The following is a 27,618-nucleotide window of genomic DNA, read 5'->3' on the forward strand; positions in this document are numbered from 1 at the left end:
TAAACATTCAATATAAACAAAGCAAGTAGACAATAATAATTTACCAACACACAATTAATGCCAACCGAAATACATTACAAGCAAATCAAACCAAAAATACTATTCAAGATTGTTATGCAAACACAAAACCATTGCAAAAACAAATCTATTTCTAACTAACACGATCAGACACAATCTAAATTCACCAAATAAGCCACAATAAACAATTAAGGCAGGGTCCCAACATAAACCCATGCAATCATCATCATCTGAAATGACATAACTAATTCTACATTACATTTCACACACACAATAGTAAATAAACAGGAAAAAGACTTATAGAAGACATGAAAAAATGCAATAAACATTTGCAAAACAACCCTTTAATAAACATGTATGTATATAGCTCCATAGGGATATATATACATACATGGGCATGAAATGGACATTAAAAAAATAAATCTGAATTATGAGAAAAAAACAAAAAAAACAGTTACAACTTTACTCAAATACATTTCTTTAGTTTACTTACCATTAGATGACCAATGACCGACTTCCGGGGGAACCGCTATGTCTGCAACAAATCCAAAGACAGGAACCAGGAACCCATAAAATAAAAAATCCTTTGTAATCCTATGTGGTGTCTTCTTTCTTGTCTTTATACTCCATACCGTCTGTGGTCTTCTTTTCTGTGTCTTCTTCATCGTCTGCGGGGTCTTCAGGGTCTTCTGGCTTCTTATTCTGCGACGCACCGTCAATCTTCTTCAGAGGGTAGGTCCTCTCCCCACGGCATCTAGCTGGAAAATGAGACGACATAGGCTTCTATAGGCCTATGATGTCACATTTTGCAACAAATGGTTCTCACGGTCCTGATTGGTCTGTTAAAAGCATGTGATTTTGGATAAGGCTAAAAAAAATGATGACGTAATTTAAAGGAAATGAAGCCAGTCAATCAGAATGGCTGTGCTTCATTTCCCTTTAACATGACGTCAACAAAACCAACATGGCGCCGTCACATGGGACTAGAGCCAATGAGATCGTGGAAACTAAATCAACGATCTCATATATATATATATATAAAGAGAATGATGAAGCCACTCTACAAATGAATGGGTGCAGGGTGGCTTAACCCATTAATAACTTTACAGCTTATTAACCGTTATTGTTATTAAGGGGTTAAGTAACACCACAATATATTTGCTATATGGTGTGGGTGGGTTATGTATAGTTTATTAATAATTGTTATGTTTATTGCGGGTGTGTGTATTGTTTTGAATGTGGGTATTGGGGGTAGGGGAAATTCCCCAAGGGAGGGTAGGGCTCCCGGTGTGTATGGGTGAGTGAGGGTGGTTATGCCTCATGGGGGTGGGTAGTGGGGGTTGTGCTTAGGCCTCCAGAGTGGTGGGTGAGGATGGGTTAACCCCTTAATGATGGTAGCGGTTAATAACCGCTACGGTAATTAAGGGGTTAGGGGACATAACATTGGCTCTTTTTAAGCTTATTTATTTCAAAGTATTTATGTGTGTTTTACTTATTTTTGGGGGGCACAGACTTGATACTGCAGCCAAGCGGGGACCCCTGCGGGAACACCAGAGGGCCACTGCCAGCCTATAGTGTCATTGCTGTGCATGCCAAAAATGTTAGGGAATTTAAGGGGTTACTGGTGTATTATTTATTTATATATATATTGTGGTTAGCGGGGATGGGTGCAGTGTGTAATCACCCCAACGGTGGTTATTTATGGCTTGCGGATGGGTAGCTTGAGGGCTTAACCCCTTCATGACCGTAGCGGTATTAACCGCTATGGTAATGAAGGGGTTAAGTTGACCCACAACTCCCCCCGGAAGCCCTAAACACCCCCAAATTCCAAATACCTCCTTAATCCACTGCCGCTCCCCACACAAAGCATGGTAATGGAGGGTTAACCCCTTCATTGTCTTAGCGGTTGGCCGCTAAGTTAATGAATTGGGCTGTTAATGTATTATTCCTGCTTCGGATGCATGGGGGGTGGGACTTCGGTGCTGGTATTACTGGGTATCAGCTCTGGAGCCCCCCGGCATCAATCCGAGGCAGGAAAAGGGCCTGATTTTTTTTCTATGTCCCGTATCGCCGCTCAGCACCAGCTTTTTGCATACTTTTGTTGGCAACTTTTTGCCGGTTTTAAAATTGGCGAGATATTGCTTCTCGTCACCCGCGCGGCGAGTTTTTTTTTCGAAAAACCAACCGCCGGATTTTCCTCATCTTGCTAGTTTTTCAGCATTTACTGCATTGCTGTAGGCATATTTGCCTAAAAACTGTCGAGATAGGGCTTCTCGCCGGTTTCTGCATATGCCCCTTAATCTATACAGATGTTTATAATAAAGATACTCTACTGTGTGAAACATGATACACTGTGATAAGTTATGATGTAATATGTTCCCTTCAAGTAACAAGTACAACTATATACAACTACTGTAAAGCAATAAAACAATCAAAACATTTATGGAAAAAAAAATCCAAATGATTCAATAATGTAGATCTTAATTACTGGAATTATTCAAACTATTGGAATTTAAACATACATTAATGCCAGACATGAAAATATAAGAGCATGATACGTGTATTTTCTACTGAAAATGCTGTTTATGTTTTACCGGTTTTAAGGCCAGTTTGCAAGAAAATACATTGTCTCACTTTATTCCCACAGGTGCAAGTTGTCAGTTTTGCTACAGAACATAACTGGGACTCTCTGGACTTTTATGATGGTGGTGACAACAATGCTCCGAGACTTGGCAGCTATTCAGGTGAACAAAAAATAGTGTTTAAACAACTGTGATAAAATGTATAATGGATTACTACCATTAGGGTTACTGTTTTATGCAATAAAATCTTATACCTATTTCTTAGATTTACATTGTTATCCTTTGAAAGTATAACATTTATTGCAGAGCATTTCTGAGACTATGGTGAACATGGATTATTTGTTGCAAATTCAGCCCTTGTTATAAGCTTTAACTTACTTTCTTTTTCAATCAATACATTTTAGGTATAGTACAGATACAGTATAGCAAGACTTACTGTCTTTGTTGCTCGGGAGAAAATTGGGGAAACCCGCAGCCAGAACGTGGCCCCTCCGCGGCCACAAGGACAGCAAAGTTTGTAGTCTGGAACGATTACCACTGTTGGGGTCCATGCTTTTGAATGGGACACCTGCAGCATTAATCTTTCACTTGATGGGAGAGAGAACACCGATAGTCAACTTCTAAATGAGCTGCGCAGCTGTCTGCCACTATGTACCTGACTCTCTGCCAGCAGCCGTATCCCAGCAGTGCTGCAAGATGCAGGGCTGTATTTCCTTCCCCCTGGATGACATAGATGACCATATATGCTTCATGATTGTAGGCTCTATGGTGATATTTGATCATCTACATAATCGAGGGATTTGGACAGGACATGTAACACTGTTCGGGCCCTTGATGATGTAGATGACCAAATATGGCTATTTGGCAGAGCCCATATAAGGGCATCTTCACCATTCAGGATGAAGGAAATACAGCCCAGTGCTGCAGGGACACGACTCTAGGCAGAGGCTGCGCAGCTCATCTGGAAGGTAAGTATTGGTATTCAGGTGGCACAAAAAGATTAACTTTGTGGGGTCCCATTCAGAAGTATAACCCCAATGAGATAATCCTTCTGGATCGACATCTGTCCTTGAGGCCGCAAGTGCCGCAGCTGCACTAGAACAGTGAAAATCACAGCACCTAGGACAGTAAGTTGCTACATCTCTAGCTTCCAGTCATTTACAAACTATTTCAACTACTATACATTGAGTTGTAAGTGGCCACAAACAATGAGCAACACTGGAGAAAAACGAATCACATTTTTATAAATATTACAAAGAGTGAGTGGCATTGTAAAATACTGGTGGGGGATATTGTCTTATGCTTCCCATTCAAATAGTCCAATATCTAATAGAAAAAGCATATGGTTATCTAAACAGTTTCTGCAAAGTGTTGTCCCACCACCACTAAAGTAGCAACTAAAGTTTTTTTGTTATAACATAGATTGATGCTGCTTATGATACTAGATACAATAGAGTAATTTATTTTCTGCAAAGGTACTGTCAATGAGGAATTTGTTGCAAAGGTGAATTTTAAAGAAATACATATTGCAGGGGCTATTGAAATACCCTAAAACAGGGGTGCACAAATTGGGGGGGGGGTGCGAGATTGTCTGCAGGAGGCGCTGGGTTTTCAGAGGCCCCACAAGCTTCCCGAAGGTACTTAAATTAAATGCTGAGGAAGCAGCAAAGGCCTCTGTACACTAAACTGCACTTTCCTGGGTTCAGACGTCTTCAGGAGATGCGTCGTCAAATGACGCTGTGGGGTCATGTTATGTCACGTTGCCATGGCAACGTAACGTCATGACGCCCAGAACGCTGGAGCAGAGGTAAGGAGGCACCTGTGTAATATACAGGGTTAATCATTTGTCATTTGGCAAACCTTGCCCTTAATACACTTTTGTCAACTTCCCTGTATCAAATTCCTGTCTATATATTATATACGCAGTTAGATGGTTCTGCAGGTATTTGTGTTCACACACATCCTAACAGTATTTCACTACAGAGGGTTAAATATGCTTTTTAATACTGCTAGCCCTGTCTTTTAGGATTTTCCTGACTGCTTCTCTGTGCTTTAGACAATTGTTACATACATAACCATATCGGTTTCTGATACTTATTAACCACACCTTAAATAAGTTATGGTGTGTAAAAAAAAGGGGACAAAAACCGTCCACCGTATAGCATACAGCAAATTAAACAAATAATCGCTCAAATAATAAGTGTTTTAACCTCTAGTGATTTAAATATAATCAAGAGTTAAGGGATACCTATACATATAAGCAGGGCTGCCTGATAACAAACTGACCGAGCTAGACCAGGAAAACTTACATATAACAAATACAAACTGGCGCCTCAAAGAGGTCCAATAAATGCAGATGGCAGGTTGTCAAACTGTGCTATGTAGTTCAATCTGGAACATCTGGATCTGCTTGTATAATCCATGGATAAGTGTCTCAGAACATGGGGGTTTAAACAAATAAAGAAATCATAGTGTATACTGCTAATTATTAATCTAGACCAACCATTAATCTAGAACAACACAACATGGACAACTGTTAACAGGACAAAACTAACAGACATACACACATTAATCGCTAAACAAAAAATAATAATGCTGAAATGACCTGTTAAGCTAATTTATTAAAATATTAAAAAGGCAATATACGTCTAAAAACACGTGAGTTGCATCGTGCTGCTCTTCCGGTTTTGCAAAAACCAGAATCTCTCTTACACCAAGTAGGGATTAACAAGGCACATCGAACGGTAAGCATATGACTGCTGTTGGCTCCTCCGCTGCAAAGGCTCCGTCTGTGTCAGTACTCCGATGCCGTCTGTATTCTCCATGCAGTGAGCTCTAGTGCAGGAGCAGACGCAGGGGGAAAAATCCAATTGAAGCTGTTTAGCTGTTCTCTCAGTGCTTGTATTGCTGCGCACATGTCTCTCACGATCAGCAGTAACATCTGACCCTAGGCGCTTCATGATTGCATCAACTTCCTCAGGGGCATAAAAATGGTGAAAAGCAGGGTTGCAGACCTGCCTAAGACATGTGAATGTGTTCACAGGTGATATTTTCATTTACTGATCCAATACTTATTACTAATTCAGATATTCTTCCTCCTGCCCCTCAAAATTGTAGTCAATTTTTGTGCTATTATTTTATTATTAATGATTAAATGTTATGTTTTAATATTTTCCTTCTTCACAGTTAGAAATTATGTTATACTCTACATTTATAGACTGACTTGTACAAACTAGCTAATTTAAATGTGCTCAGAATTACGTGGTAAGTTGGGATTTCTTTCCCTAGTTTTTGCAGTGTGTTCTAAATGTGGCACCTTTCTGTAGCATCTTCTTGTAAAGAGACCTGAGCAGTTACCCTCCCATAACTAAAGATTAATTTACTGATTCTTTTACATTTAAAAAAGTAAGTATATAAATGCGATTTTCTCAAGGCTAAAAATTAGAAACAATGATAGCTATACATATTTTTTCTTCTTCTAGGAACTACGATACCTCCTCTTCTTAATAGCACATCTAACAACCTGTACTTAAATTTTCAATCAGATATCAGTGTATCTGCTGCTGGATTTCATCTTGAGTACACAGGTAATTTTTGTATTTCCATGTACAGTACAAATCAGTGGGAGATGCAGGGCACAGGAAAAGGCATGTTTCTAACACCTCTTAAAAATGGCAATATTTGCAACTTATACATTGGACAAAAAAAAAAAATACTTTTGCCTACTAGTTCACAAATAAGATTATACTTGGATAAAGATTATTGTTTGTCGAACCAGATCAACTATTCTTAGTTACAAATAACACTAATTTTTTTTTTAATGATAGTACTGTGACTTTATATAAACATACCTTTGGCCTACTGATGCAGCAGCCATTATTCGAACACTTCACGTGTCATGTACATCGGAATCCCGATTTGAAACCGTGGGATGAATTCCAGCCTTCCCGCACTAAGATGCGAGCGCCGTGATTGCAGAAAAAGAAATTTTAGGGTTCTGGCTATTAAAATCATGAAATTGACACAGTAGTACAGTACTGTACACATTACAATTCATCCATTTTATTGCAAACGAAGAAACAGAATCCATGAAATTCAAACAAAACATCCGCGATAAGCGAGGGTGCCTGGGGCGATTGGCCTCGTTCATGCTGCGTGGGGAATAGCAGAGAACTCAAAATCGGAGCCGTGATGTTTTCGAATAACGTCCGCTGCATCAGTATACAAAAGACTTTGGCATAGCACTGCTTAGTAAATAATGGACATATTAACATTCAGCTTCTGATGACTGTAAACCTCATGTTGAGTCCATCGTAGAACAATGTATCCCATGAACATGGATGAAAGTTTAATGGTAACTTAAGACAGACATACCAGTTATAACATACAAGTGGCTACTATTAACTCTAGTCTGTGGCTGTTTAATTTAAGTTGTCAAAGTGAACCATAAAATAATGCAGAAAGTGAAAAAACAAGTGGATCAAAGCTACTATAATAGATAATGTATATTGATTTCTGCATGGCAGAAAAAAGAAACACTGTTTCAAATGATTATCATTATACAATTATATCAAATACATTATACATATTGTACAAAGGCACATTGATGGATAGTATTTGCAAATGATACATTCTAAAACCTACTGTATGAACTAAATATAAATAATTAACTAGGTTACATTTAAATCTATGTGTGAAACATTTTATTTCTTTCAACTAGTAGGTGTTCAAAATTGCTGTCTTCTTAAATTAATCGATGGAACAATACATAACAAGTATCTGATGGACTATGGATAGCTATTGTTAGTTTGCATTGCGAAAATGGACAGTGATTATAGTACTACAACTCAATGGGGTCTTAAGTGTTATTAAGGCTTTGGAGTCTACAAAGCATTCCTGTCTCATTCCCTGTGTGTCTCTCTCATAGTGTGTACCTATCTAATATGGACTGTAGTTTGGGGCATATACTTGCAAATTAGACTTCTACAACTGTGTGCTGATTTACTTTTCTAATTGTTTTGATTAATTTGCAGTACTAGAGGCCAGATTAAATCACACTTGGGGTTTCATCTAGACATAGCTACTTAATTGTCAGTTGTTATTTTAAACATCCTTATCTAAAATGTGCATGTACTTTACCTGCAAATTAGTTGAGGGTATATTTGCTTTATATAGAAAAGTGAGGATTTACATAGCTAATTTACTTTCTAATATTGTATTTAGGGCACATAAAATGACATCTCTCTTATTAATCTTTTTATTATTATAGTTTTAACTCTCACTTACCAACTTTAGTTCAAATAACAAAATTGTGAGTGTGATTAACATGTGGACAGATTGCAGGAAAATTACAATATTCTTCTGTGTAACAATATATCTTGTCGGAGTTCATTTTTAGTCTCAATATTCAACAACTATTTATATGTGTATATGTACTGTTATCCACTTATGACCTAAAGGACTTTTTTCTCTTGGAAAGAAGAAATGCAGCTGCTTCCGGAGAATATCATTGCACAATATTAATTTTCATGACCGCAAAAGAAATTACATTTCATTTAATACTTTTGTTCAAAACTTCAATTGTTTTTTTTCTTATTGAAAAGACAGTAAACTAGTAGACAATTTACAGTAATACAAAGCTGTAATTAATAAGGATACCAACAACACAGAAACGTGGTTACAAATATTAGAAGATAACTAGAAGAGGAAGGCATTAAGATTCTTTAAGTCAGAAGGGACGGAGACATCGTATCAGAATTATAAGGAATATAACAAAAATTGCAAAGGGCAATCAAATTAGCAAAAATGGATAATGAAAAAAGGATTGCAATAGAAAGTAAGGTGAATCCTAAAAAGTTCTTTAAGTACCTTAATAACAAAAAAATGAGAATAGAAAATATAGGACCCTTTCAGTGTGAGATGGGTAGGCAGATTATTGGAGATAAGGAAAAAGCAGAGGTATTAAATACATTCTTTGCCTCTGTGTTTACCAGGGAAGAATCAAGTTCAATAGTAGTGCCGCAGGAGGAAGCCACAACCTCCATATTAATGAACAATTGCTTAACTGAGGAAGAAGTTCATAAGCGACTTGAAAAAATTTAAGTAAATAAGGCACCTGGCCCCAATGGCATACATCCAAGAGTTCTCAAGGAGTTAAGCTCAGTAATAGCCCAACCATTATATTTAATATTCAAGGACTCCATTTCCACAGGCTCAGTACCACAAGATTGGCGTAAAGCAGATGTGGTACCTATATTTAAAAAGGGAGCTAGATCACAACTGGGAAATTACAGACCTGTAAGCCTCACTTCAATAGTGGAGAAACTACTTGAAGGTTTAATACGGGATAATATTCAGGAATACCTAATGGAAAACAAAATTATTAGTAATAGTCAGCATGGATTTATGAAGGATAGATCATGCCAAACTAACCTTATTTGTTTCTTTGAGGAGGTAAGTAGGAATTTAGACCAAGGTAATGCAGTTGATGTGGTCTACTTAGATTTTGCAAAGGCTTTTGATACGGTTTCAGACAAGAGGTTGGTGTACAAAATAAAGCAAATTGGACTCTAACAATATATGCACCTGGATTGAAAACTGGTTAAAGGACAGACAACAGAGGGTTGTCATAAATGGAACTTTTTCAGGTTGGGCTAAAGTCGTGAGTGGAGTACCTCAGTGATCGGTACTGGGACCCCTCTTTTTAACTTGTTTATTAATGACCTTGAGGTTGGGATCAAGAGCAAAGTCTCCATCTTTGATGATGATACTAAATTGTGTAAGGTAATAGAATCAGAGCAGGATGTAATTTCTCTTCAGAAGGACTTGGAGAGACTAGAAACGTGGGCAGGTAAATGGCAGATGAGGTTTAATACAGATAAATGTAAGGTTATGCATTTGGGATGCAAGAATAAAAAGGTGACTTACAAATTAAATGGAGATATATTAGGGGAATCCTTGATGGAGAAGGATTTAGGAGTGCTTGTAGACAGCAGGCTTACAACAGTGCCCAAAGTCATGCAGTAGCTGCAAATGCAAACACGATCTTATCTTGCACCACCGGGCAATGGATGGAAGGGAATTAAACATAATTATGCCCCTTTACAAAGCATTAGTAAGACCACACCTTGAATATGGAGTACAATTTTGGGCACCAATCCTAAGAATAGACATTATGGAATTAGAGAGTGCAGAGAAGAGCCACCAAATTAATAAAGGCATGGACAATCTATCTTATGAGAGGCTAGCTAAATTAGATTTGTTTACATTAGAAAAGAGGCGTCTAAGAAGGAATATGATAACTATATACAAATATATTCGGGGACAGTACAAGGAGCTTTCAAAAGAACTATTCATCCCACGGGCAGTACAAAGGACTCGGGGCCATATCTTTAGGTTGGAGGAAAGGAGATTTCACCAGCAACAAAGGAAAGGTTTCTTTACAGTAAAGGCAGTTAAAATGTGGAATTCATTACCCATGGAGATGTGATGGCAGATACAATAGATTTGTTCAAAAAAAGGTTGGACATCTTTTTAGATGGGAAAGGTATACAGGTATATACCAAATAAGTAAACATGGGAAGGATGTTGATCCAGGGATTAATCCGATTGCCAATTCTTGGAGTCAGGAAGGAATTTATTTTTCCCCTTATGAGATATCATTGGATGGTATGTCACTGGGGTTTTTTGTTTGCCTTCCTTTGGTTTCAATAAGTATAGATAGAGGATAAAGTAATCTGTTGTCTAAATTTAGCATAGGTTGAACTTGATGGACGTATGTCTTTTGTCAACCTCATCTACTATGTAACTATGTAACTATGTAATAACTCTTCTACAAAACAATAATTATTGTTAATTAAAATGCAAGAGTGAAAAATACTAAAAACAAGACGTACTGTAATATATGGTTGTAAGGAAGGAAAGAAAAAGCAATATCCACCTCTATTTTGTTTAATCTGAGTCAATGTTTGAGTAAGGGTGGGCATTTTCACTGGTGTTTTGGTGTTGGTTCTAAAAAATATATATTTTTTAAAATTTGTACAAAATGATGGGAAAAAAATTCAAAACAGGACTTTTTTTATAACTTTCCAACAAATATTTTTGAAATTCTGAACTTCATGCATAAGTTTGTAAGTTTTCCATTCGCTAACTCAAACGTTCAACCCCAAAAAAATACGATCAAAAAGGTGGTGCATACAGATATTATTGCACCTGCTGGCATTCTCCCATGGGGGAAATAGTGCATTAGCCCCGCCTCATATCGAGTGGCTGATTCAAACCATTGCCCACTTCTTCCATTGCTGCATTGTGTATGTCCCGCAGCAACGCGCCAGCGAGTGCACTAACGTCTGCTACATCTGTAAGTTTATTGGTTTATTTAAAACGTCTAAGCCTTTCATGGCTTTTTGCTTGTATTTTGCTTGTATTTTGTGTGGATTCAATCAATTGTTGATTGAAGCCACACGTTTTACTCAGGTTTACTCAGACATCCAAAAAAATGCCGACATTTGTAACGTTTGGATTTCATCTTTATGTGCAACCATGCTAGATTTCAATTCTAATATTATGAATTGTTCAATTATCAATAATGACAAGAAACTTTTGTGTGTTCCACATGTCAAATAGTTCTACTGTTTCTTCAGGCCTTTTCCAGTAATGTTAAAGAAATAGGATATGCAGCACACTCTGTTCAAACATCAATATGTAGAGGAACAGGGGAATGAAAAAATATTTATATTTTAGATGTGTTCAAACCAGTGTCCCGTGTGTCACTGAAAGCTGGAAACCTCAGAGTAAGATCAAAGGTTTTGATTTATTTGAATTGAGTGTATTGTTGACGGAATATTCTGCATTGCATTTTAAATTAGAATTTGTAAATAATTGTACCAACAATTGCATCCTGATAGCACTGTTATTGTAAATGTAAACTGAAATAGTCCTAACCAGTTTTATACAGTGGATACTTTAATTAGCAGAACTATTAAGAAATTGAATAATATAATGTACTAGAGAGGATTTTTTGTTGAACAAATGTGCTCAGATCAATGTCTTGTAGGCTTGTTGATTGCAGTCAAGATACCTCATTGATTAAGGCAGAAAAAATGGCAATGGACCAATATAATTATTACCAGTATTTTTACCATATTATAATAGCATACTGTATGTGTGCAAAATACATCTAAATATAAAAAAAAAATTAGTAAGGTGTTAAGCTCAATATTTCCCTGACACAAGCTATGTAACTCTGTTACTACAGTATATCGTTATAGTTGCCTAACGGCATAACCACTTTTTAACAGATTGCCCTTTTACTTTTATGGCTCTTTGTTTACCTCCCTTTTTCTAGTAAAGAAGATTGGCCTCATCGTGGGTCCCTATCATGGGATTTTTTACCTAAAACCCTGGTTAATAATATTTTCTGTGTAGTATAATTTAGTGATACAGTAGATTGATTTTCATCATCTTTGACTGACAAATACTGTATCAGAAAGAGAGAAGATTGGTTCTTGAATGCTATAAACATGTGGATTTAAAAATGTGTTAGCATGTTTTAAATAACTATAATGAATGAATAGTTATTATAAAAACGTATTTGTCCATTTTGATATTTCCTGATCTGCACTGTGAATGTTTGAGAGTCATTTAATGATTATTAAAATGAACTTCAATATACGATTTTCTTCCACCTACTTAAAAATTACTAAATACTGTATAATAAAGTTTGTATATTGGAACTTAAGGAATAATATATCAGAAGATATTTAGATGTGCTTCCATGACTGTAGAATTCCTGAATTGCCCCTTTCTTCATTGCCAAAACAGGCCACATACAGTACTTTCATTCTTATACACAAATGATACAATGGTGAGTAAAACAATGTCCACTGTATTTTCTTTATACTTAAGAGAAGCAATCCAAATCATAACCAACAGTCTATGTGAGAATATCGGATATTGTCATGCTCTGCCATTAACCATAGAATATTAGCATTGTTTCTACCTCCATGAAAGGACATCAAACTCTACTGCCAATCACTGGCTGTACTACCACCTCTCCGAGCATAAGAAGACACCTCCATGCCCTGCCACTCACGTTGAAGATTAGAGATTCTGAGCAAGAGTGAGTCAGAGTGAGAGATGTATCCTAAGCCTTTGCATGGGAGGTAGGCTTATCTGGAGCCCTATCCCAAGCAGGGAGACCTGTGGTCTGGTCAGTTACACTATGAGAAGGTGCAGGTTTGTTTGGGGCCTGATCCAAAATCCTGGAAGGGCAGAGGAACAGGGCTTTGAGCTATAGGAATGCCCATGTGCAAACAGTGACCCACAAAGGCCAAGTGGTTTGGGGACCCACGATGAGGCACTGGAAGGATGAGGAGGAACAGATGTCCTGAAGGAACAAGTTTGACTGTGAGCAGAGCTGTGCAGAGGATGAACAAGAGCCATTTCTGGAGATCAGACAGGAACCTGATCCAGTCTCTTAGTAGAAAGAGCATGTGATAGAATTAGTCGCTGATCAGATGGATCAATGGCTTGAACGAATCTCTGAGTGTAGAGAACAAGATTTGTAACTTGTTTTGATGAATCGGTACCGAAGGAGACAGATCTAAAGTACAATCAAAACTCGTCCCTGAAGAGATGGAGTGCAAGTACTGTATATGCAGATGACTAAGGAAATAAATTGTGATCTGGTCCATGAGGGGATGGACCTGTGCGTGAGGTTATGCTGAAGGATAATTTGATCCCAGCAGACTGTTGTTGGCCCCTTGGTCGATCCATTTTTAAGAAAAACCGACCCCATGTTAATTTCCCATGTAGAACAGGGAAGAAAAACGAAGCACCAAGTCCAGCTGTAGAATAGCAATAACACCAACAGGGATACGTACCAAAAATAAGCTATTTAATAGGATCCAGGCAAAGTAACAAACACACCTACGCGTTTCGGACCTCTACAGTCCTTTATCAAGGACACCTTGATAAAGGACTGTAGAGGTCCGAAACGCGTAGGTGTGTTTGTTACTTTGCCTGGATCCTATTAAATAGCTTATTTTTGGTACGTATCCCTGTTGGTGTTATTGCTATTCTACAGCTGGACTTGGTGCTTCGTTTTTCTTCCCTGTTCTACATTCTGAGTACTGTCTACGGATGCACATTCAACCCTGGACATTGGAACCCAACTGGACTTGCTGCTTATGGTGGATGAAGTTTCCCAAGTGAGTTCGTTCCATATTACCCTTATTACAATATAGTATAGTCATAGGATGTTTCTTCTACCGGTCACCTGCTGGTGTCATTGACATTTCCTTACTACCTGGTCTGTGGGATTGTCATTACCGGGCTACATTCCTAGAGACACTATATATATATATTCATTCAAGGGTTGTTTTCCTGTTATTTACTTATCTGGCTTAAGTATTGTCTTGAGAGCACCACACACATTTTTTTGATAATTTCCCATGTAGACAGAATCTGGCTGTGGGAAAATGTTTTGCATAACTGAAATAGTGTATTTTTCTTGAGAATCCGATTTATGAGAAGTTTTACGGAGAAATTGAATAAAAGCCTAAGTCAATACCCAGCGAGACTGTGCTGGGGAACAGCATGCACCTATGGTTATCACTAAAGTCACTGAGCATCAAGGCAACACTGAGGTGGGAACAACTGAAATAGTAGAGGCAGAGTCGTTTTTGGAGGACCTTGTGATGCTCCGACACTGGGGCATGTCTTAATAAAGAAGACAGCAGTAGTGATCCTCTGGGAACATCAGAAGGCCCTCCTGTGATAGGTAAACTCAGGGGCCTTAGGTCTGGTTAGGAGGTTCAGATCACCCTAAATCACACCATCTTCCAGGACATACTTCCATCTCGGACCCAATGGAATTCTTGTAACTGCTTTTCCTAAAAAGGAGTACAATAATAAACCTTAAAAAACCTACTGCTAAGAAGCAACTCATTTTCTGAAGAGATGGATTCAAACCTGTGCTAAGAAACTCCATTGGAAGTAAAATAAATACTAAATTAGAACTTTGCTTTTTCTTTGTTTGCCCAAAAGCATATTCAAATGACCTCACCTATAACATACTGTAACACGCTCACTGTCATAAATGTCTGTAATGTGCAGCAGTGTTTTTGAGATCATTCTTAAAGCAATGGGGTATATTTTCTATATTCCGAAGTGGTCATTCAGCTGTTTTCTGAGGATATTCAACATTTACACTAATTCAATATGGCATTTTGGTTGAAAATGGCCCAATCAACCACTTTGTTTAATATTGAATAAGCCCCAAAGGGCATTGTTAGTTATTATTATTTTCTTTTAAAAAAATATTTACTTGAATCTGTAAACATTGCAATTAAATAGTAATTACTTTTACTCTTTATTTCTGGTTGTTCATTTTTTATAGTTTCTTAATTAAGTTTCTGAAGTAAGTTACCGTAAGCAGCCACAATGCTAGGAGTGATGTAGACAATGCTGCAAAGATTTTTATCATGAGATTCAGATTAGGAAAACATGCCCGAGCAAAGAGATAATATCTCTTCTTATACAGCATTTGAAGCAGAAGGTTCAGAGAAGATGATGAGGAGGCACAGTGATCAATAGAACAGAACAGTAGTCATGAGACCAACATACTTGATTGATCTGTATTTAAGCATTCATGGAATGTATGCAATTTATTTTAGAAAAGTGACAATAACCTCATGTTATTCTTGATCAGATGTTTCAAGTCATTAAGTACACATTATGGTCACATTGGTTATATTATCAAATGTTTATTTCTCCATGCAAGGGATATGACTGTAAATACCTGAAGCTTCACTAAACACACTAGCCTTTTATTCATCCGTGTCTTGCTGTACATACTGTGGAGTGTATGATTACTCTTTCTTGGAAATAAATATTGGAAAGTGGGGTTTTAAACCAAGACTGACTGAGTTTGTCTCTGGTACAGTAATCCAATAATTATACGATCCCTGCAGTAGAAGCTTGAATATTAGCGTTATATGGCCATGGGGGTAAAATATGATTAATGCAGATCTTTAAACATGATAAAAGCTCAAAAGATGGATACCATGTATTGCTAGTATTTTTTTTTTCAGGTGTAAGAGGGAGCAGCAGCATGGATCCATCAAGAAAAATCTATACTAGTCTTGGCTATATATATAATATTCCCATGGGGCATGCTAAACCGAATTAATCCAAATGAATGAAAAAAACTGTTAAATTTGTATTATTTTGTTGTTAAATAGCGTTGATATTGTGCTCAGGATGAAATGTAGACAGGACAGTCCTTGGCTGCCCTTGGCGCACAATATCTCTTGTTCTGTACTCTGGATAAGGTGTTAATGAGGAAATATTTTAATAATTTTGAAACCACTGTGCTCTACTCATGTTCTGAATAATCAGACTCACTGTCTCTGATATGTTTTATTTGTCGCTATTAAGCTGCAGCATCTCTCTGCTGTGCTGTCATAGGGTCAGAAGCTGCACACATATCAGAAAAGACAGATATGCTTTTACAATTCTCGAAAGCTAACTCATATTAAATATCTAATCTCAGAAATACAATAAAAGTTATTTTATTACATTGTTTTTTTAATTTACTTCACTGCTAGTACAGTGCTAGTCATACCCTTTAGAGACTAAGTGAAACCAAAGATAAAGATTCTATTGCATACCTGTATCATACGGATGCAGCGGCCATTATTCGAACATTTACCTGGATACATCCCGCGTTACGCTGCGTGGTGGATCCGAGATGGTCAGTTGCAGACATAATGGCCCACCGGAGTAACACGGCAGGGGTCCCTGCTATATGAGTCCAATCGGGGTCTGCCTGCCTGTAATAGACGAGCAGTAAGAGAGAGGCTGAATCAGTCACTCTGACTCTCACAGGCGATCGCGGGGGTTTTATTAAAATTCTAACATTATAGTAATGTAGCAGGGGGTCTCTGGAGCTGAACTGCATTGGTTTCAGGCCTGGGGACCCCCTACTTCCCGAGATACAGGCCCCATTATGGGGTGCCGGTATCCCCATGTTAAAATCCTGTGGGTCACGTGACTGTGGGATCTAAACATAGCAGAGGGATACCGGCACCCCATACCGGGGCCTGTATCTCAGGAAGTAGGGTCCCTGAGGCTGAAATCAGCATTGTTCAGCTCAGGTGACCCCCTGCTCCTTCACACTAGTATCAAACACCCCCTACCCCCCAAATAAAAAATCATTCCTTAGCGGATAGCTGCTAAGGTAATGAAGCTGCTTAATTGTATTTTTATTCATAGTGTGCATGAGCAGGGGGTCTCCTGAGCTGAAAAAAGTTGATTTCAGCCTCAGGGACCCCCTACTTCCCGAGTTACAGGCCCAGGTATGGGGTGCCGGTATCTCCACCATGTTAATATCCACTTGAGATGTTAACAAAGTAGAGTTATACTGGCACCCCATACAGTGGCCTGTATCATGGGAAGCAGGGTGTCCCCGGACCTGAAACCAACGCGGTTCTGCACCGGAGACCCCCTGCTCATCAACATTAGGAATACAATTTAAATGTAAAAATATTTACTGTAGTAAGCACCAATACCCCACCCACCCCTTGTGTCCCCCCATAAACCATGATTTATTATTTTACACACATGTTTAATACCCCATGCTGACGGGAGTCCCCAGTGGTCCCGAAGGTGTCTGCAGGTCCAAGAGTGCACCCCGGAGGGTACCCACGGGTGTCTAGGGATCTCTGGGTGGTCCCCGCTAGGCGCCATGGGCCTCCAGCTAGTTCCTGTGGGTCACCGCGAGCCCCAATGGGGTCCACGGGTTGTCCCGTGGGTGACTTGGGGTCCTTATGTCAACCCCACAGGTGTCTGGGGCCCTCGGGATGTTCCCAAGGGGGTCTGGGACATGTTTGTCCGCAGGTGGTACCCGTGGGCATTCAGGGGTTTTCGGTACTGTTTTCTATGTTTTTTTAAGATTAAATAAACACTTCCTTTTTGGTCATCCCGTTTTTCTCTTGTGTTGACTGTACACTGGCATTTTTCTCCACTGTGGACATATCTCTCTACTTTGTCATCAGTGCATGGGAGCACGCACAGCAGGAACTTCGTCCAGCGGTAGCGTGACTAACACACCATCAACTTTATAATGCTTTGAAATATATGCCAGCTGATAATAGTGTGGATCTGAATCTCAAGTGCCGGGTGAGGTGCGGGCTAGGAGTTGTGTTTCAACGTGGCTTCAGGCAATCTACATTCATTCCGACACAGAGATGAGCATTATTACCACGGTTACCATATTCATGTGGACAGGCTGCAGCAATCATCTTGCCAAACTCTGCTGAACACAAGACACTCACATTGCCAATGTTGGCTTTATTTTGATTTTATTGGGTTTAAAGCTCTATGAGCACTGGATTTATTTTTTAACTCCCTCAATCTACGTCCGGCAATAAGATGAATGATCTGAAGGTGGCCATACTCAAAGGTAATCTTAGAACACCGAAAGAGAGAGAGTTGCATGAATACAAATTTATGCAACTGTTCTGGACACTTAGCGGTCGTCTAAACCGAGTTCACAGCTTCATGAGTCACTACCCTGACACAAGAGAACTCTCTTCCCATGAGGGCTAAAGGCCATGTCTATACATACTGCGCTATATGAATGTACACACAGCTGTCTCTTACACATACATATGTACAATGTAATTCTATCCCTATATACAAATAGGGACCACATAGTATCTACACACATTAATAGTAATGCCACAACATCTTACATTTCTACACCTACCCACACCATTGGTATACACTCCCACTCCTCACCACCTTTTGTAAAGCGCTGTATACACTGTGAGCACTTTATACATTTCTATTTACACACACATACATACATACATACATACATACATACACACGCACACATACACACATACACACACTGTACTGTACATTGTAACACTGCCGGAAGAAGAGATCAGTGTATCTCGTAAGCTCACACAAATAAAAGCATGTTGTTACCTACAGAACAGTATTGTCTATCCGTTTTATATATATATATATATATATATATATATATATATATATATATATATATATATACATGTAGAGGTATCAGTACCGTGTTAGCCGAGCTTCAATAATCAAAAAAATAAATAGATTATACCGTTCTGTGGCTAACGAAATGCTTTTATTTGTGCGAGCTTTCGAGATACACTGATCTCTTCTTCCGGCGATGTTACAATGAATGAAGCAAGGATTACTTAAAAACAGTGTCTCTTGGAATGTTATCTGTGCTGGTCCTTCCCCCGATGTGGATGTGTTTTATGGCTAGAGGTGTCAAAGGGTTACTGAAAGCAAGTGAAGAAAGAGTGTGTATGTGTATCAGTGTGAATAAGAATGAATGGAGAGCCCACAGTATAAACAGTGCTCTACACAAGGTGTGTGTGGAGTGAGAGGGGATATAAATGGTGTGGGTGGGTGTGGAAATGTGAGAGTTTGTAGCACAACTAAAAGTGTGTGTGGATACTATGTGGTCCCTATTGGTGTATAGGGATGGAAAAATAAGGAGTAATGGTATGTGTGAGAGACAGCTGTGTGTGCATACATATAGCACAGTATGTACAGACATGACCTTTAGCGCTCATGGGAAGAGAGTTCGCTAGTGTCAGTAATGACTCATAAAATTTCGATCTCTGTTTAGGCCACTGCTAAGTGTCCCGAACAGTTGCATAAATTTGTATTCATGCAACCGTCTCTCTTTCGGGGTTTTAAGATTACCTTTGAGTATGGCAACCCTCAGATCGTTCATCTTATGGCGAGAGTCAGAGAAATGTTCGCCAACAGGACTGTCTCTTGTTCCGCGTGTGATGCTGTGGCGATGCAGGTTCATTCTCTTGTTTAGCCCCTGCCCTGTCTCACCTATGTAGTAGCAGCCCCCTGGGCATTTCATGCACATGATGAGGTACACGACATTGCTGGAAGAACAGGTGAACCTTCCTCTGATTTTGTATTCCCGATTCCTGTGTGGTATTTGTATTGTGTCCGCTGTGTAGAGCATTGCGCAGGTTTTGCATCTTGGGTCCGGGCATGGTTTTGTCCCGCATTCAGTTGTACTGCTGAATACTTTACTCCTCACCATAATATACTTGAGATTATGGGGTTGTCTGTATGATAATAAGGGTGCTTCAGGGAAGACCTGTTGCAGTCTTGTATCTTCCTGGAGGATGGGTTGTAGTTTCCTGGCGATCTTGCGTAGGGCTCCTAGGTGTGGGTTATATGTGACCACCAAAGGTACCCTGTCGCTTGTCTCCTTCTGTTTGTATTCAATGAGATCACTTCTTGGTATTCTGGTGGCTTTGTGAATTTGCTGGTCTACAATTCTGTGGTTATATCCATGGTTTATAAAGTCTGATCGCAAGGCTTTAATCCTCTGGTCTCTGTCTGCTGTGTCGGAGCATATCCGGTTGTATCGTATGGCTTGACTGTAGATGGTTGCATGTTTGGTGTGTGTCGGGTGGAAGCTGTTGTCCCTCAAATAGCTGGCTCTGTCTGTAGGTTTGCGGTATACAGATGTCTGTAGTTGGTTGTTCTTTATAGTAATGGTGGTGTCTAGGAAATGTACTTCATCCGCAGATACTTTCTGGGACCGCAGGTGCCACTCACAGAGACAGTGACTAAATGCATCGAATTTATTCTGACCCATAACTACTTCACATTTGGAAATGACATATGCCTTCAGACAACCGGGACCGCTATGGGTACTCGGATGGCGCCACAGTATGCCAATCTGTTCTGCGCAAAACTGGAAAGTGACTTTCTGTCCACCTGTCACTTGAAACCCCTTACATACCTTCGCTACATCGATGACATCCTCCTGATTTGGACCTCTGGCGAACACGACCTCCTACAGTTCTATGACAACTTCAATACTTTCCACCCGACCATCAAACTCAAACTCACCCATTTCCCACCACCATTACTATAAAGAACAACCAACTACAGACCTCTGTATACCGCAAACCTACAGACAGAGCCAGCTATTTGAGGGACAACAGCTTCCACCCGACACACACCAAACAAGCAACCATCTACAGTCAAGCCATACGATACAACCGGATATGCTCCGACACAGCAGACAGAGACCAGCGGATTAAAGCCTTGCGATCAGACTTTATAAACCGTGGATATAACCACAGAATTGTAGACCAGCAAATTCACAAATCCACCAGAATACCAAGAAGTGATCTCCTTGAATACAAACAGAAGGAGACAAGCGACAGGGTACCTTTGGTGGTCACATATAACCCACACCTAGGAGCCCTACGCAAGATCGCCAAGAAACTACAACCCATCCTCCAGGAAGATACAAGACTGCAACAGGTCTTCCCTGAAGCACCCTTATTATCATACAGACAACCCCATAATCTCAAGAATATTATGGTGAGGAGTAAAGTATTCAGCAGTACAACTGAATGCGGGACAAAACCATGCCAGGACCCAAGATGCAAAACCTGCGCAATGCTCTACACAGCGGACACAATACAAATACCACACAGGAATCGGAAATACAAAATCAGAGGAAGGTTCACCTGTTCTTCCAGCAATGTCGTGTACCTCATCATGTGCATGAAATGCCCAGGGGGCTGCTACTACATAGGTGAGACAGGGCAGGGGCTAAACAAGAGAATGAACCTGCATCGCCACAGCATCACACGCGGAACAAGAGACAGTCCTGTTGGCGAACATTTCTCTGACTCTGGCCATAAGATGAACGATCTGAGGGTTGCCATACTCAAAGGTAATCTTAAAACCCCGAAAGAGAGACGGTTGCATGAATACAAATTTATGCAACTGTTCGGGACACTTAGCAGTGGCCTAAACAGAGATCGAAATTTTATGAGTCATTACTGACACTAGCGAACTCTCTTCCCATGAGTGCTAAAGGTCATGTCTGTACATACTGTGCTATATGTATGCACACACAGCTGTCTCTCACACATACCATTACTCCTTATTTTTCCATCCCTATACACCAATAGGGACCACATAGTATCCACACACACTTTTAGTTGTGCTACAAACTCTCACATTTCCACACCCACCCACACCATTTATATCCCCTCTCACTCCACACACACCTTGTGTAGAGCACTGTTTATACTGTGGGCTCTCCATTCATTCTTATTCACACTGATACACATACACACTCTTTCTTCACTTGCTTTCAGTAACCCTTTGACACCTCTAGCCATAAAACGCATCCACATCGGGGGAAGGACCAGCACAGATAACATTCCAAGAGACACTGTTTTTAAGTAATCCTTGCTTCATTCATTGTAACATCGCCGGAAGAAGAGATCAGTGTATCTCGAAAGCTCGCACAAATAAAAGCATTTCGTTAGCCACAGAACGGTATCATCTATTTATTTTTTTGATTATATATATATATATATATATATATATGTGCAAATACAACTGTATGCTCATCTGCATAGCTTAGGCAGGTCTGCAACCCCGCCTTTCCCCATCATCACCCAGCATACAGCACTTCCACTGCAGCAAGGGATTCTGGGAAATGACATGCAAATGAGCACACAGTGTCACTTTTTGCCTCAAAAACCATTTTTAACATGGTTCCCTATAGGCTTAAGCTTGCTGCATGGTCACAGCTTTGAGCACAGCCAGGGTTAAGGTGCATACCCAGAAAACCACCCACAGACAGCTGTTTCGACCTTTATGGGTCTCATCAGTTTGGGGTTGATTTTAACTGGATAAACATAAGAGGCTATGGGATAGGCTATACCATAATACTGAGTTAAGTTAGGAACAAGATTCCAGAGAATATATCTCTACAAGTATGCAAATAATGAATTGATAGGGAATCCCAATATGTACTGTATAAGGATATGGGTACAGGTTAACAAATGAGTCCTCTGTAATTGTGAAGCAAATTTCAACAGATTTGCCCATCTCTACTTATAAGTGATGACAGATTCAGGCTTTTGTTCAGCATGCTTTGAAACTGCTTCCATATGCTGATGAATAATTTGGTCCCATTTGTTTTAATGTACTTGATCTCTTCTCCAGCACAGGGTAGCAGGTTCACAGCATATTGAATTAGAATGAGAAACTTTTTTTTTTATGAATCAATCTAGGTGAGTTGTTCCTCACTTATATTCTTGCGTTAGTAACAGTAAGTGACAGTAATCATTATTTTGAGGTGTATTGGTAGGTACTGTACAATGCATACATGTTGAAACATAGTGATTAACCCAATGTAGTTACATTGCATACAGTATGTTGCCTCTTGGTTTGATATTTGATATATATTTTTTCAGTTTTATTGTTATTTTATTCAACTTGCACTATCACATTTTGTAATTATGGGGGTGTGACGGATAACACTTTATCTTTCACTCCACTGGAGGGTGTTGGCTATACTGTGTTGATGTTGTCAATTGGACCATGGTCACAGGTTTGGAGTTTGTGCTTGTCTTTGCTATGGATTTGGCATTCCATCACTATACAAGTCCCTTGTAGACATCTTACAATTTAAGTCCTGATTAAGGTGTGACTGTAACACCAAAATATTGACTTATTTTTTTTTTCCAATACATATTTGACTATTCAAGACAGGTGTGCCACAATATTCTTCTTCTACTTTGGATTCATCACAGCTGCAGTGTCTGTAAGCAAGGAGCAAAATATATTGCAGCTATGTTTGACAAAGAATGGGTAAGGTGTGCATTTCTTTAACCAAAATAAAGCATTATCTTAGCTCATCCAGGCTCTAAGTCACTCACATGTGGTCTTGCAGTATAAGCTCTCTTGTTTGAACAAGACTACCGTTCCTAACATGTATATTGTGTGTCAGTTATCTTGGTTTACATTGGACAGCAAGTCTTAGGTGTGGTCTTTGTGGTCGACAATGTTGATGGTAGTGAGTAATGGTGATACTACTGGCACTATTGATAAAATATTATCAATGTTAATTTCACTGACACTACACAGGGATAATTTCTTAGGCAGTTAAGCACAGCATTCACCACCGGTCTCAAACCAATTCAGCATTATCATTAATCTCATACTTATGCTGCCTGCAAGCAAAAATTCCTAACTAGTAGTAGTAGTAGAAATATGAGACTACAAAGCTGATGTAAGTATTGTTGCTGCTGCTAACCAGAGCAGAGGCCTCCTCAAACGGCTTCAGTGGTAGCATACAGTACACAACTCCCCAAGAGATGCCACTGGTTGGAGACCAAGTATTCCCACTACAAACTTGGAGTTCTTTGTTATGTAATCATTCACTGTTATGTAATGCTCTTAAAGCGGCTTCAGCATGTACATGGTTTGTGCAAAAAGTGGGCACATATTTTTCCTCATACTGATATTACCAGCATTTTCTGACACTGGATTAGCATGAATCAGGTTGCCCTGGTGTATTTATGTCATCAGTATGCTTCCATCATCTCATTCCACCAGCTCAACGTCCAAGCCCCACAAAGAAAGCCAATACTCAATAACCCCTGTCATTTTACAATAATATCAGCAAGTGTATGTACCTAATGATCAAAACTCTGCATATACATGGAACTTGCCTCCTATAAGTGCTGCGACTTCTAACTCACTGACTCAGTATCACTACTACTATCACCACTACCTCTGTCACCTTTGACAGGAGGGAAGAAAGCACACCCAATGGGAGGTAGTAGTCATGTAGACCCCTCCTCCATGTTCACTGTTCTATATGTCTGTTGTGAAGTGCACCCACTTGGTACAGGTTTGGTAGTTAGTTGAAAAATATATCATACTGGATATTTTCCAGATTGGCTCAGAATTTTATAATAACTCCTTAAATCTCTGAACCGCTATTCAGCAAAAATACCTTATTGTGTAAGATAATTGGACATCCTATTAAAAGCTTCATTAACAGTGGGTTGCTGTATTAGATTTATATAAATAATTGGTCCACCATGTGTTTGTTTAATCATTCAAGAAAGCCTTCTCCTTCCTCTATGCTGCCCATTGCAATTGTAGCTTGTGCTGGAGCAATCCCCACAGCCTAATCCACCAGCTCATCATCATCATCAATATTAAACAAAATACATCTTCATGATGATGACCTTTTTTACCAACTCCACTTCCAAAAACCTTCTGAGTCACCTCATTGACTACCAGGAATTTAGCAATCCCTCTTCACAACTGTGCTACTGCTTGTGCCCTTCTCGCTTTTCTGCCATTTAGACCTATGATGAAGGGTCATGTACTCTATAAATGCAAAGGTACCCAAATAAGTCCCCACTTTCCCCCCACCTCACAATGGCAAGTCTCAAACAAGAAGGTGACTGAACCCTCATTCTCACCCTCTATGTTATAAAAACTCCAAACTTTGGATTTTAGAGGACTTGATGGAGCACGATGAAACTGACTTAAATATGTAGTTGCTGCTGCTGTTGCTACTGATCTATGCATCTGTCCTGCTCCTCGCCCTGCTTGAGCTATCTCTGCTGGTCCTTCTAGTGTCATCACCACTAACATATTTTTCATCATCAGACCCCTCCAGATCATCCATTTTCTGTTGTGTAACTTTGTGTGATGCTGTTTCTGAGGCTAATAAATTATTGCCTTCCCTCTCGTCACATGATTTATTCCAGTACATCTAGCTCCATCCACTCTTGATGTTAATGTCAAATTATGTGACATCTACTGTTGTCTCATATCAGTGTATGTGTGTGTGAAAGAAGAAAAACAAGCCTAACAGGGTGTGCTGTTTCTGAATCTAACAATAACTATGGGGGTTACCATCTGCTTTTTTTTATGCATTTCAAGAGAAATACAAGAATAAATAAAAATACTATACATTTCACCTGCCACTTTTGCTTTCCATCTTTTATGCTGATTATATGCATATTGTAAAATCCTTCAGTAGGTGTCAGTTAGGGAAATACTGGTTAAAGAATAATACCCGTGGGTCTCTTCAAAATAGCCTTTAATAAGGATTTTCATAAATTGCTTTAAAGTGCAACCTGTATAGGAATTGTAATTCTCTAACATGAGTTTTTTTTTTTTAAAGTATCGTATGATCTGTTATTAAAATAGACTGGTTGTCATACATTATACATTATTATAAAAAAAATCCAAGAGCTTCCAGGAGTCTTAACAACTCCTTGATCACCATTTCAAATGACTTCTTACAAACCCACACATAAAATGACCTTATATAATCCTTCTGCTTTTTCTGGGTCAGATTTAAATATGATGAAAAGCTTCAGTATTGTCAATGAAAACATGACTAATTGCATACCATTGCATACAGATGCAGCCACAATTATCCGATGACTTGCCTGGGAAAATACTGTGGCTATCTCACAGTAAACACAAGGCAAGTCGTCGGATACTGGTGGCTGCATCTGTACATTCCAAGTAATTCCAGGGGACCTGTGTGGCAGAGATCGAAGTCATTCATTCTGCATTGTTTTCTCTGACATCAATGTTCCTAACAGTCACAAAATGAGGACTGTATCACTACCGCAGGTTGCAGGTTACCACTTATGTATACAGTACATTGCTTTTAAATCTTCTTTTTCATCTGTACACATTGAGCATTTATCTTGTTTTTCCATTAAAATTTATCAGAACATATGAAAAGTTTACACTCAACAAGGTTAATCAATCTTTGAACTCCATCATGAGATTTAGATTCAGTCTTGGAGCTGGCAGTTTCCATAGTACTTCATTATATACACAGTTATTGCATGATGCCATGGGATTAAAATGAGATAACAGGGACTGGATTGAAATCTCAAGATGACATGCTCTCAGGCTGGATGTGTTGTAGTTTTAGTTTTTACAATACAGAAAATTACATAAAATAGCTTAGAAAAAGATTTTTATAAAAACATATATACAGTATATTTTTATTATGTATTATGTATACACATCTTTTCAATATGGTGAAAAGTTGGGTAACACACAGTTAACAATACAGTAAATCCCATTCATATTACACTCTTCTCACCATATTGAATAGGTGCTTTGGAAAATTGTGGATGTTTTTGCTGCTGTTTTTCAGAAAACAGAGTGGTAAATCTTGCATGATGGTGGTTAGAAATATATAAACAATGTATACCTGACAAACTTAAAATCACTGCAACTAATTACCCTTCTGTGTTTTGAAGATGATTTGTAGAGGACTGCATTTTTTTTTTTTTTTAAACTGACAAACATTAACGGAGTAAAAGAAAAATGTTCGGATATTCTAATGACTTTAATGCAGCTGATAGCTTTGGCTTGAATTCACCTAGAAAATCTTGATTATTTAATTACTGTAATTAGTTTGCAGATTTCCAAGCAGCGTCAAAAAGAAGGTAATTAGAAAACATGAATGGATAATGTTCACTGAACTCAAAACACCTGCTGTTTATCAAATGAAATGTTGATCTATTAATGCTTCCTGGGTTTTAGATTTTGCTATTAAGGATAATAATGACATTTGTTTAATATTACTTCATTAGTTTTACACATTTGAACAAAGACAAAAATCCATTCATCAGTGGTATATGCAAGAATATCAGTTTGCCCGTGACGTATTGCTAAAAAGATTTGGATGAACAGATATTTATTTTCATGTCATTTGCTAAAACTATATAGTCCCACTTAGCAACATGTATTGGAGTTACAATAATGTCAAAGTACTGAACTCTAACATATATAATATATATTTTATAATGTGTAATAACTTTGCATATTCAGGCCTAATAATCACAACAGAGAGCCAGAAGAAATACCCCATAATATATTGCTTTCATCATGGCTGAGTTGGGAATTACATATCTAAATCTATCTGCTTCAATAAATAGTTCAACATGGTAAACTATTCAGGGGCATTTGCTATGATGCCGTAAGCATTTCACAGCCATAAAGGCTTATGCCTGGACTCACGTCTATTGTTCAACACCCACAGTCCCTCCTACAAAACATTGTGTCCAAGCACTGCCATCTACGGCAGTTATTTTCACACCTTCTGTCTCTGTAAGTC

At 38.8% G+C, this 27,618-nt stretch overlaps 1 protein-coding gene across 6 annotated transcripts in view; it reads left to right on the forward strand.

The window, feature by feature from the left end:
* CSMD3 (CUB and Sushi multiple domains 3) overlaps nucleotides 1-27,618 on the forward strand; it is a 1,548,521-nt gene that overhangs the window by 1,214,365 nt on the left and 306,538 nt on the right. For all 6 annotated transcript variants that reach the window (XM_075582415.1, XM_075582410.1, XM_075582412.1 and 3 more), the window contains 2 exons: nucleotides 2,666-2,762; nucleotides 6,083-6,187. In XM_075582415.1, the coding sequence (XP_075438530.1) occupies nucleotides 2,666-2,762; nucleotides 6,083-6,187 (202 nt within the window). The remainder of the gene's footprint in view (nucleotides 1-2,665; nucleotides 2,763-6,082; nucleotides 6,188-27,618) is intronic.

This window comes from Ascaphus truei, chromosome 2 (genome assembly GCF_040206685.1).
Source record: "Ascaphus truei isolate aAscTru1 chromosome 2, aAscTru1.hap1, whole genome shotgun sequence".
In the NCBI taxonomy this organism is placed as follows: domain Eukaryota; kingdom Metazoa; phylum Chordata; class Amphibia; order Anura; family Ascaphidae; genus Ascaphus; species Ascaphus truei.